At 39.3% G+C, this 11,951-nt stretch overlaps 1 protein-coding gene across 3 annotated transcripts in view; it reads left to right on the top strand.

The window, feature by feature from the left end:
• Nucleotides 1-4: 4 nt before the first annotated feature.
• Nucleotides 5-11,951, top strand: part of SYT14 (synaptotagmin 14) — an 89,122-nt gene continuing 77,175 nt past the window's right edge. For all 3 annotated transcript variants that reach the window (XM_085054915.1, XM_085054914.1, XM_085054912.1), the window contains exon 1: nt 5-128. In XM_085054915.1, coding sequence (XP_084911041.1) covers nt 116-128 — 13 coding nt within the window. In that variant the 5' untranslated portion in view covers nt 5-115. The remainder of the gene's footprint in view (nt 129-11,951) is intronic.

The following is an 11,951-nucleotide window of genomic DNA, read 5'->3' as shown; positions in this document are numbered from 1 at the left end:
CCCGCTCACCTCCCGCCCCGCCTTCCCGCCGCTCCCGCCTGGCAGCCGCGGCGCCCGGCAGCGCCTCTCCTGCGTGCGCTCCCTCCGCTTGGTACGGCCCACCCCGCCGGGGATCATGGCGATTGATGGTAAGTAGGCCAATAACGGGCTCCTCTCTCTCGCCCCGAACCGCTCCCCTCCCCCAGCCCCCTCCTCTCCCTCTCCTCCCCCGGGCACGGGGAGAGGGGCGGCTCCGGGGGGAGGGAGGGCTCCCACCGCGGTGGGAGGTGGGGGCGCACCGAAGCCGAGCGGGACCCCAGCCGAGGAGGGCGGCGGGGAAGCGCCTGCTCTGTTCCCTGTCCCCCTCGGCCCGGCTGCGGGGGCTACGGTGCAAGGGCTCTTGGATGATGGGGGAGAGGTGAGTGTGGTGCTCCCTCCTCCTGTCTCCGTGCCCAGGAGCCGGGCGGGGTAAATAAATCCCTGCCACGGTGGCCGGCATCCTTCTTCCTCCTCCTCCTCCTCCGCCGTCGCCGCCGCCTGCCCCGGGGATGCCGGGCGTGCGCCCGTGGGCGCCGCGGAGAGGACCAGAGGAGGACGGAGCTATCCATCCCCCCGTGCCGTGAGCCGCCCTTGCTCCGGCGGGGAGGCGGGGGCGAGCGGCGCAGCCCCCCGGGCTGGGCAGCCCCCGGCCCGGGCTCTGCCGCCCCTGCCCGCCGAGGGGTCCCGGACCGCCGGGCCCCCCGCACCCGGGCCGGGAATGTCGGTGCCGGAGGTGCGCAGCCCTGTCCACCCTTCCCGCAGGGACTTTGCCAACTGCTCTAAAAGTCGTTGTCACTCTCCTGGCCCCAGAGTCTCTGAAAACTGAGTCCCCAGGCGAGAGATGCTCCCTGCTCTCCGCCGGTTGCTGGGAGCTAACAGGCTGCACAGGAGCTGCTGTCCGCAGATCTTTCTAGTCATCACTTAGAAACAACAACAACAAAGGAGCGAAATGTACTAGACACTTGTTGGGTTTGTTTGGAGATGCTCATCTTCAAAGGCAGGGCTTCCGAGCTTTGCTTTGAAACCTCTCGATTCTGAGAGTAATTTCACACCTTGGTAAAAATCCTTTAAAAAAACCAAACAAACAGAACTTTATTTCTAGCCAGACAAGGACCTAAGGTATGCAGCTTCCTCGGCCGAGGTGTTTCTTTCTGAAAGCATCTGTTGTTATAACTTAAAGGATTTAGGAAAACAGTGTGTGTGTGGGAAACAAACTGTTCTGGTTTGTTTCGCATGTGGGATGCTTCTCTGCTGTCAGTTTCCCTGGATTAGTAATTCAGGCCTCTGTAAAGAGAAGTTGCACTGCTCAAGCAAAGCTGCGTGCTCACCCTGTCTTGGAAGCTGTGCACACCAGGAGTCTGAGCTGGCCAGCTTTGTGTTGGCTGTGTTCTTTTCTGCTGAAAAGTCCTCTTAATATTATCAGGAAGAGAGCAGAAAAATTCTGCTGGGTCTGGACATTTTACATAACTCAAGCTCAGAAAAAAAAATTATCCTTCAAAATCTGTCTGTTTTCAGTTTAGGCAGCATTATCCCAGAAATCTGTGAGGATCTGTTGGGTCTGAAAATATTCACAATATGTGAAATTCGTGAGTAATATTTTCAGAGGATTTAGGGTATTACTTCTTAAAAGTTAAACCAAATAGTCACGGATGAATAAAGCAATCTAGCCTTTGAAAAGAATGCAACATTTCTCATTATGGCCAGACTTCAGAAACAGCTCAACTGTCTTGCAGATGCTCTTGTGAAATACCCAAAATGGGACTCAAGCTCTTGAGAAAATGTGGTGCATAGTTTACAGTGAAATGTTAGGTGGGATTAAAAAGAATTCCAATCATGAAAGTGGTCTGCTAGGTTTTGATTTAGTACTCTTCCTGAAGACAGCAAATGGAATGTGTTTTTCTGCTGTAGCCTGTAGCAGGCATGCCTCTTCCTCTTTGTTTTCAACTGACTAGCTGATTGCTGTAGAGTTGTTGGTAGGTGTTACAATTTTTATTCCTTATTTTGATGCTCTCTCCATTCTGTTTGTTCAACAGTACCTTACCTTGGCTGTACTGTTTAGCAGTAATGCGTTCTAGCCAGCAGCATTTAAAAGTATGAATTTGATTGGGTTGAATATTAGTCACTGAAGGCAGCCTCAAACCGTGTGATTTCTAGTCTAAACTGTCAAAATACAGAACTTGAATTGTGTCAAAGTAAATTTGTAAATGCATTTAAGTAAGGAGAGAAAATACTTTGCTCAGTTTTAAGGATGCTGTATCTGGCCAGATTTAAAATTTTTTTTTCTTTGGTAGAGGCAAAGAAAATAAGTAAGATTGAAAGTTTCTTTTTGAGGAATAAATATAAAATAGTTCAAAACTCCTTCAAAGCAGGACATAGATGTGAAGAACGCACAAAATTAAAAGAGCTCAAATCAATATAGAATTAGTTAGCTGGTTTTGTGTGTTCTTAAAAATCTCTAAGTACCATTTCCAGTGTCACTTTGTCAGCATACCAACTTCCAGTGGTTCTAACACTAAACCCCAAAGTTTTTATAAAAGTGAGGCGTTTTGTATCAAGTGTTACAGAGAACCAGGTTGCCACTGGCCATGGCCAGTGACCCTTTTGGTCGGTGTCAATGCTTACGCTCAATGCTTATGCCAGTTACGCTCACTGGCAGACATTTAAAACCCAAGTATTCTTCATGTGACCAAGTTCAAAGCCCTCATCTAGTGACTGCAGGAACTGTTAACATCTTCTTCTTTAGAAAGTTCATGTCATTTAAAAACATGTTCCTTTTGTATTTGTTTGTAAAGACATCAGTTACAGGTTACAGTTGGCATAGGTCAGGCAATCTCAGATTTGTGAGGAAACAACAGAGGGCAATGTAATTCAGAAAGTTTTGGCTCAAATGACATTCAAGTATTTGCAGTTTTTATTTCTGTATAGTTATCTTCCAAAATCAAGTTTGAACTTACTAGAAGCTCTGTTTTATGATGCAAGATTATTTATTGCTTAGTATTTCCACTTTTTCATAGAGGAGGATTGACACGGAGAGTATCAGAATGGGGAGATGTCAAATATGGTGGAGAGGAAGGCCAAACTGAAAGCAGTAGTAAAACCAGACTGGTGGGCAGTCTGAGATTAAAGTCCTCCCATCTAGTGCTGCTCAAGCCTGAGGTCTTGTGGCAGTTTGCTGGGAGTGGGGAGAAAGTTGAGGAGTGACTTCAGAGAATCCTTCAGCACTGCTGTGGTAATGTTCCTCATGGCGGCATTAACTTGATTGCTCTGTGCTGCTTCTCCTCTTTGGAGCAAGAGCAAAGCTTTGGTGCCTACCTTAGAGAGGAGAAGTCTGGTGAATTGAGGTCTGGGTGAGGAGCTAGCAATGCAAGCCACATCACATTGCATGGAGGAGGCAAAGAAATGTTAGAGGTCACAGGTGAGATGTTTTATAGCCTGAGACAGAATTGCATGTCTCATATATCCTCATGAATCTACTATTACCAGATTTTTGGGCCACACTTGAACATGCTCTAATGTATCACAGGCTGCACAAGTTTACATTTCTCAAGGAGGTGAAATACATCTGGAGATGAACCTTTTCAGACTGAGCTAAGTATTTTTGATCTTAAACTCTTTTGTAGAGTTTCCATTGTGAGGAGTTTAGGGCTAAGAAGGGAGAAGTAGTATTAGAGAAAATAGTGAGCTGTACAGATAAAAGGAATCTAGTAGAGAAGAATAAATTAGTGTGGTATTGTCATCTGAGAAGTTATTGCTGGAGTGATGAGACTAATGAACATGGAGTTCCATATTTTCCCCCTATGATCCTGTCAGTTTAACACTTCTCATTCCTGATGTAGAGGTCAAGGACCTTGGCAAATATGTATATTTTTGATAATTTTGTTCCTGAGTGTCTGTGAAGTGTCCTGATCTCTGATGTTTATGAGAAGACTGTCCTTTTCTTTTTTCCCATTTTCCAGCTGTTTGGTTTGGAGCAGGCAGCTCCACCTGTGTGTGCTGTGCAGGGGTTTATTGGCTGCTGGGCTGTCCTTGTGTTCAGTGGAGTCTGTGTTTGTGTTGTATTTGACTGCTGATTTTTATGAAATATTAAATGCTAAGAGTATAAAGTTCTTAAAACTTCCTGTCAATTTTGTCTTAAATTAACCAGAGAATTTGTAAACAATACAAGGATGAGGCAGGAAATGAACTGTTTCATTATATAATGCTCATTTCCTTGGGAAACAAAGACAAAAATTATGGAATGAACCTACTTTTTGTTTATGGATACAAAAAGAGAGTATTTAGAACACTGCTTCATATAGGTCACATGAAAACTATGCCTAGTTGCAAATTTCCAGAATCTAGAAAAGGAAACAACAGGGCAATGAGCTGCTCACAGAGCTTAAGTAGGAGTATCATGTGTAGCTTGTAGGTTGAATCTGGCCTGGAGAACAGTTTTATCTTGACTTCCCAGTTACCTGGGCTATTCAGGTGTCACTGTAGTGTGTACTAGAAGGGTGTAAGATGACATGGAGATCCTCAGGTTAGTGCTGACCTGAATTGACAGTAGTGCTTCTCTGAATCCAAGTTCGTGCAGCCAGGGCAGGGGTTGAGCAGCAGCCTCAGTATTTAATGAAGCCTGAATATAAGAAAACATATTTTGTACTTAGGCCCACTTTTAAACACATTTGTCAAATGTGTGGTGGATCACATGTCAGGGTATCATACTGGATCAGCCACACAGAATTGGTTTAATGCTGTCATATGCTCATTCAGTGTCTGTAGTGGAAACTAATCAGTGAGTGTTGCCTGGTATTGTCATTGTAAGGATGATTTCCTGCATTATTTGCTGATGCCAGTGAAACCTTGTGCCATCGGCAAAATCACCAAATTCCTGCTTGGCTTTGTCTTACACCATCATCGTCATAGTGTTGAATCTGTTGAAATAAAGCAAGCTGGTAGGTCTCTACCTTTTAGATAACTAAGGGGGCTACCTTCTTAAAAATACCCACCTAATCTCTAATGCTTTACAGACTTCTTTTTGACAAGTTCCCCGTGGGCTGAGATGAAGCTATCATACTTAATATAAGAACAGTTGATGTGTTCAGAGTGAAATTTTTCTTGAATTCTCTTAATTTTTAATGCCTACCACTTTGCAGATTGGAATTCTTGGTGTTCAAGATGGGCATGCAGGAAAGTAAACATACAGTCATTACCTGATTGAAACTGTTTGCTTATATTGCCATCAAAATACTGGGAACCTCTAAGAAAGGAAAGTTTTGCCGTCTTCCAGACAACTTTCAACTGTTTTAACCATGAGGTCTTATTTTCTCTTCAACCTAATTCAGTTCTACTTCTTCCAGCTTTTGTAATGAATGATGCAAGGGATTCACAGCTGGTACTCTCAGACTTTTACCTTGCTTTTTGTCAGGTTTTGGACTGCCTAAGGCCAAGGGCCTATGTTGCATGTAAAAGGTGAAGTGGATTTCAAGTCAGCAGTTAATCACTGAACCTCCTAATTTTTGTGCATTTCACTCGTAGAGATGGGATATGTTTCCTGATTCCTATGTAAATCTTTCTGTAGAGTAAGAAGGGGAAACTTTAGGAGGATTTTGAAAGTTAATTCTAAGACAGCAAATGAGTGTTGAGTTAGTGAACTAATAGATCCCATTCTGCAGAGGAGAATATTCTTTGATGTTAGAAGGGGTAAATTCAGTATGACTGACACATCTTACAGGTACTTTTGTTCTGTAGGCTAAAATAAGCAGTTTTCCTACTAAGTGGAATATTTTGAAATACAAATTCTTTGTAGTAATTTCCCTTTGTATCACAAGCTTACTGTATTATTTGAAATATGAGAAATCCAGTTTTGATACTATTTATATTTTTCTCCATAGATTGTGGAGTCATTTTAAAAGAAGACATGTTTCTCAGCTTACTTTCTCTTGTGAAACTTTGTTCTAGAATAGCGATTAGTAATGTTAACTAAAAACTGTAGGAATTTGTTAAAAGTCATAGTAATTTTTCATCCTTTTATTGCTGTCAGCTTTGTTGTTGACATTTTTTTTATTTCCTGAACATTTGATAGCAGTGTACATTGTTTGGCAATGTGTATTTAATCTTTTTGTCATTTTCAGTCAAGTTCCTTTTGTAGCTGCTGGTTTTCTTTCTATTTTTAGTAAAAAAAATTACAGGTTTTAGGTCAGATTTGAACCATTTATACTGGATGTTTCTGTTGCTAGTTATATTTACTGTATTTCTTCATTTCCACCAGTAAGACTTATGTGAAGAAGTACTTGACTGAGAACAACATGAAATAAGGAACTTACTAATATTTTTTTTAGTGCTAATTATATTTCAGTTGTCAGAAGAGTAGGGAAAGAGAAGTTTCTGGTCATTTGGGATAGAAAGGAAGCAGAGGTGATACTCTTTTCATGATGAGGGGAGAAGGTCCCAGATAACCTCTACTTTATGACTTAGCTTAGAAAATCCATCTCTTTTTTGCTGCTTTCAGTCCATATAGATGCTTCAATTTATTTCAGTGTGGGTAGGATTGGATGAAAAATTTGAGAAACAGAAATGGCCATGCGGTTCTCGATCAATTGTTACTGTTTGCTAATTCATTGATCAGTATCATTGGTTCTGTTGATTACAAATATAATTAAAAAGAAAATATTTCCCATGAAAAAAACATTTTAATGTTTGTCACTACTTTTATGGTTGGATAAAAAAACCCAAAATGTTCTTAGGACAGGTAGATGACCTTAGGCTAAGAAATTACTAGATAGGAATCATTTTAAATAGTTCTAGCAAAGAAGACAATCTTTACAGTACAAGTTTGTATTATAAAACCAGAACATAGATTTCTGACTTCTACTCTTGAAAACTTCTGGTCTTAAACATGTCTGCTACTAATTTAATCTGATAGTTTTTTCTCTTATTAGTGGGTTAGACATTGAATAATTGTTCTATATTCACCTTTTTATGTCCGCCATCTGTTGTGGGGTTTTTTTCAGGTCCAAGAGTCTTAGTCTATTAAGTCATATGGAAACCATTTGTGTTTTAACTGTTTTCATTGACTTTTTTTGGCCTTCCTCTGTGTCTTCTGTGGTTCTATTTTGTTCTTTGAGGTTGTGGGATCAAGAGGAGACTAAAACTGCACAAAAGATAAAAGATGTAGACATAGAAATAAGTATATAAAATAGCAATTTTTTTTAACCTTGCTGTCTCTTCCTTATAAATTCAGATGTTGTTTGCTTTGTAGTTTGCTTTTTGACTAGTTCTAAGCATTCAACTTCAAACATTTCAATTTTTACATATGCAGTATAATTTGAAGACTAATATTGTAAAAAATGGATGCTGAAGGAATGCAGAGGTGATTTTACACCATCAATGAGGATGGGTTAATGATTGTATGTAACCTTTTTAGGAAAAACACTGATGGCACCTGTAGAGTTGCTGTTGTGAGAAAGTCTTCAGCTTTCTTTGTTTTCCATTACAGTTAGCTGTCCATTCATATAAACCCAGATTCTTCCTTAAATTTTGCTCATGGTGTGAGGCAGTTTTTCAAGTAGATTTGTTGATATATGGAACCCAGAACTCTTTCATTATAGTTGTCTTTTTTAATAAATTTGTAACATGTTGTGTGAAACACTTAGCATAAGAATGGGTTTCCTGAATCTCTTGCATTCTTAGCAGAAGCACTAGCATTTCCACATGCTTGGACATGGTAACATTAATGCTGTTTTTGGCTTTATCACTTGTGTCCTGTTTTATGTTTCTGCACTGTAGCACCCTGTTCATGCTACTCAGCCTGCTCAGTGTTGTGGTTCTGCACTGGAATGTCGTGGGTTTGCCAAGGGAAAAAATTGTTGTCTATTGTTGAATAAAATGTTAAGTAAACGTTTGTTGAATGTGGTCCAAACTTATGAAAATGCTAATTAAAAAAGAATTCTCAGCAGGAGAGTAATTTATCATGTAAAAAGTGCCTCCGAAAAATTACACCCGCTGACAAAAGGCTTTTGTGACACAGCGTAATGTTCTGCAGCTATGAACATGGATTTGTGGCTGAACTGAAGAATAGTGAATTTTAAATGCAACAGCCTAAGTTGTATCACAGTTTTGGTACTGGAACTGGGACTGTGCACCATATTTGTTGGTGGGATGGAATGTACCCTGGCTGAGTGTAGGGTGATGCCAGGGAGGGAGTAGTTAATAAGCTGGAGGGAAGGGCTGCTGCCTGGCCAGTGCTCAGCAAGCTCAGAGTGGGCTGAAGGAACCTCAGAAATTCCCACAAGGAAGGTGAAGTCCTTGCGCTGCCAGCTGTGGACAGGCTGGCCAGGAGCACCTCTGAACAAAAGATCCTGAGGATCCTGCTGAACAGCAAGGTGGACATGCACCAGCCACATGTCTGTGGCTGTATCCAGCTGTGTTCATCCAGCATGAGAGGCTGACAAACTGGAGAGACCTCAACAGAGCACCACTAAGCTGGGAGGGAACTTAAAGTACATGGCACATGAGGAGAGGCTTAGGAAATAGGTTTGTGTAGTCTGGGGAAACCTGAGAGGCACTCTTACAGCAGCCTTTCGCTGTACAAGGGGCTCTAAGAGGTGGAGATGAGTTCTTAAGCTGCCTGGTGAAAGCAACTGGGGCAGTGGGTGTGAGCTACATCAAGGGGAGTCCTGGCTGGCTGTAAGGAAGAAGTGCTTGCAGTGACAGGAGTGACATCTTCCCCCTGAGAGCCAGTGGTGCCCGGAGAGGTCTTGGAATTGTGGTCATTGCAGAACGTGGTTGGTTGAGGCTCAGGGGAACCCACTGTAAAGCTCGTGCTGGTCCTGCTCTGAAGTCTTTGAGAGCACCAGATGTCATTCCCAACCTAAATCACTCTGTGATAATGCCTGTGCTAAATTTCCTAGAGAATTATTATCAGCATCTAGTAGTGAAGTTCCAGCTAAAGTCTCAACATAGTAGAGCTTTGACTTTTGAATTGTACTAGTTTAGAAAGACATAAAATTTTCAGTTAATACAAAATTCAGTATTCATCTTCTTTGATGTACATATTTTCATCTTTTTTGCTGCCATAGTCATCTTGGCAACTAGAGACTTGGTATACAAAACCTGTGTCTTAAATTAAGAAAATTAAACTTCATGAAGTGTTTCATGGCTCTGAAAAACATCTGACCATTCTATTTGTATTAAATGTTTGACTGATTTAGATTTTTAGGACCACTAGGTGGTTCATATTGCTCAAGAAAATGTTGAATGTGCAGTTCTAAAATTACTTGATCTTTCATTATTTTTAATTTTACTTCCATTGTCTGACATTATGAAGAGCTCTCTGTACCCAGGTGGGTTTGTTTCTGTTCTCAGATTATGTTTTGGACAGAGTATTATGTAGTTTTATATACAAACTCACTTAAAACACTAAAATTTTAAATAGGAGATCATATTCATAGTCAAGATGAAATGGAATTAATAATAATTTGTGTCTAAATCAAGTTTAAATTTTAATTAACCATAACATTATGGTGAACTAACACTATATTAGGATAAATTACCTAAAAATAGTATTTAAAGAATAAAATTTAAGTGTGTCATGCCACTGAACCTTTGGGATTTGTGGGCTAACCAACACAAACCCACTATTTTCAGACTGAAATGCTAAATTAATGGTTGTCATTTTGCTGTCATGCAAAATGTTTCCATATTTTCAGTTTTGTTTCTTTCTGTGACTACTTTATTAAAGCTCAGAGAATTCTTGGGAGTTGGAAAGATGGAAAAACTTGGGTTTATTTGTTAATCCATGAATAAAAGCAAGGTGTGAATAATGTATTAATTCCAAAGTTTTGAGGACCACAGGGGAGAAGAAGGATCTGCCCAGGTCAATTGAGGATAAAATTTCATGTCTAATAGATTGGCTAATTTAAAATATAAAAGATACTTTCTTTAACTTATATGTCACTGGATTTTTTTTATTTAACAGTTGATTTCCATCTAAAAGCAGTTTGAAAAAAAAGTAATATATGAATCACCTATTAAGAAAAGAAATAACATTCAGCATTTTCTAGCAAAATAGGAATAAAATCCTGACTGAATGCCTGTTAAATGGTATAAATTTATTTTGTAGCCTTGTGGTCAATAAAAAGTAACATGTCTGTTAATGTAAAGGCTTTATTTAGTGGAACACCATCTTATAAAATAAGCTAAATGTTCGAGTAAAGATCTCTTGCTTTAGAAAACAATAGGTAGCAATGCAGAATCCGAATCTAAAATTAGTACTTTATGATAAGACTTCAAACTGGTTGATTTCACTGAGAGCAGTGAATATAATTAAAATCTATTGCTGCTCTTTTCCCTCAGTCAGTTCTAGGTGAATTTTTACTCTAAGTATCTGGCATCTATATGATGAAAAATCCTATCATTTTTTTCAGTAATTTTTATTCTTTCTTCACTGCTGAATTTAAAAATTATGGGGGAAAAATTCTAGGGAGAAGACTTTTAGTCACTCTTCTGGTTTAACTTTTGACCCCTGAAGATGATTGCAATGACTTTAAAGAAGATTAAAATCTTCTCCCTTTGTCTGGTTTTGGGTTTTGTTTCTTTGCTTGTTTGCTTTTTAATGCCTTGTTGTTATAAAAGCGGATTATATTTTTAATTTAGTTTTTCTTATGTTTTCCTTCCAAAATGCTTTCTGAATGAAAATGAGGTTGTCCAGTTTGTAGAATGCGCTGAAAAGTGGGAATTATATTGCTGTTACAACTGGCCTTTGTAAGGGTGATGACTCTACAAAACTCCTGGGATTCTCAGACTCACTGATACTTGATTTTCCATTCAGGAGTATATTTGAAGCTTGTATTTCTGTGTATGTTGGCATAAAGGGAGGATTCTTTTTACTTTCACAGACATTTAATTTTATCTTAGAAGAGTTATGTTTTATTCCATTTTTTTGATCCCTTTTATCCTTTCTCCCTCCAATATATCGATTTCCTACAGTTATTTTTTAAAGTGTAAATTTAACTAGAAATACAGAAATTTTCTTAAAGTTTTACAATACCATCCACTAGTGTTACCAATTAAGAGTTTTAAGTACTAATTGGTATAATAATATGCTGTATTGTGTGTCATAATTAATTTATTATGGAATAAAGGAGAGTAATAAGTGCTACATAACGTATTTCCATATTTTTGAGATGGGAAGAATTTTGTTACCTAAAGCTTGTTTTATTGTGTTTTGAAGTGTTTGGAGCCCAGAAATGATTAATAGATGTGAAATAGATGTTGTGTGAGGTTTTGGAACTCTGTTTTGTATTTTCATGAGATTGCAGAGAAGTGGCTATGAAAACCTAGGCAGTTTCCCTCAGTTCTGTATTCATATCCATGCACTCTTTTGCTTTTAGTGGAAAAAGGCTGAGTGGTTTAGGGTCTATTTAAGAGAAGCCATAGCTTGATGTAGTTTGGAATTTTAAGGTTTGATCACAGGACATGTCAGTCCAAAATATTTTTGGTTTAGATATTACGTGTTGGTGTTTTGTTTGTGAGCTGTAATTCCAACATTAAAATGCTTTTAATTAAAATGTAAACAGAAGCTTAGTTTTTCTAGCAACAATTTTATTATTGTCAAATAAATATCTCAAGTGCTATACAGTTTTTATTTATTTTAAAAAATACCTAAAGGAGAAATTCTAGGCAAACCAAGCCTTTGTTATAGGGTTTCTTTTTTCTTTTTTTTCTTAAACCATGGAAGGGAATGATGATATTATTTTGGCATTCTATTATATTGCAAATACTTTTTATGTTTTGACAATTCTTCTGTAGATACTCTTTCATAGGGTTGTTCCCTCCAAACAGGAAATTGTTTTATACTTGGGAAACAGTAGTGTGGCTTCAGTTAAGGTGCTTGCTTTTGTAGTTTCATCTGTCTAAATTCAATGTGAAGCTCTTCAAACTGTACCACCATA

Source organism: Lichenostomus cassidix, chromosome 3, assembly GCF_008360975.1.
Source record: "Lichenostomus cassidix isolate B80296 chromosome 3, HeHo_3.0, whole genome shotgun sequence".
In the NCBI taxonomy this organism is placed as follows: Eukaryota; Metazoa; Chordata; class Aves; order Passeriformes; family Meliphagidae; genus Lichenostomus; species Lichenostomus cassidix.
The sequence above is the reverse complement of the archived record's forward strand: the minus strand, read 5'-3'. Positions and strand labels throughout refer to the sequence as shown.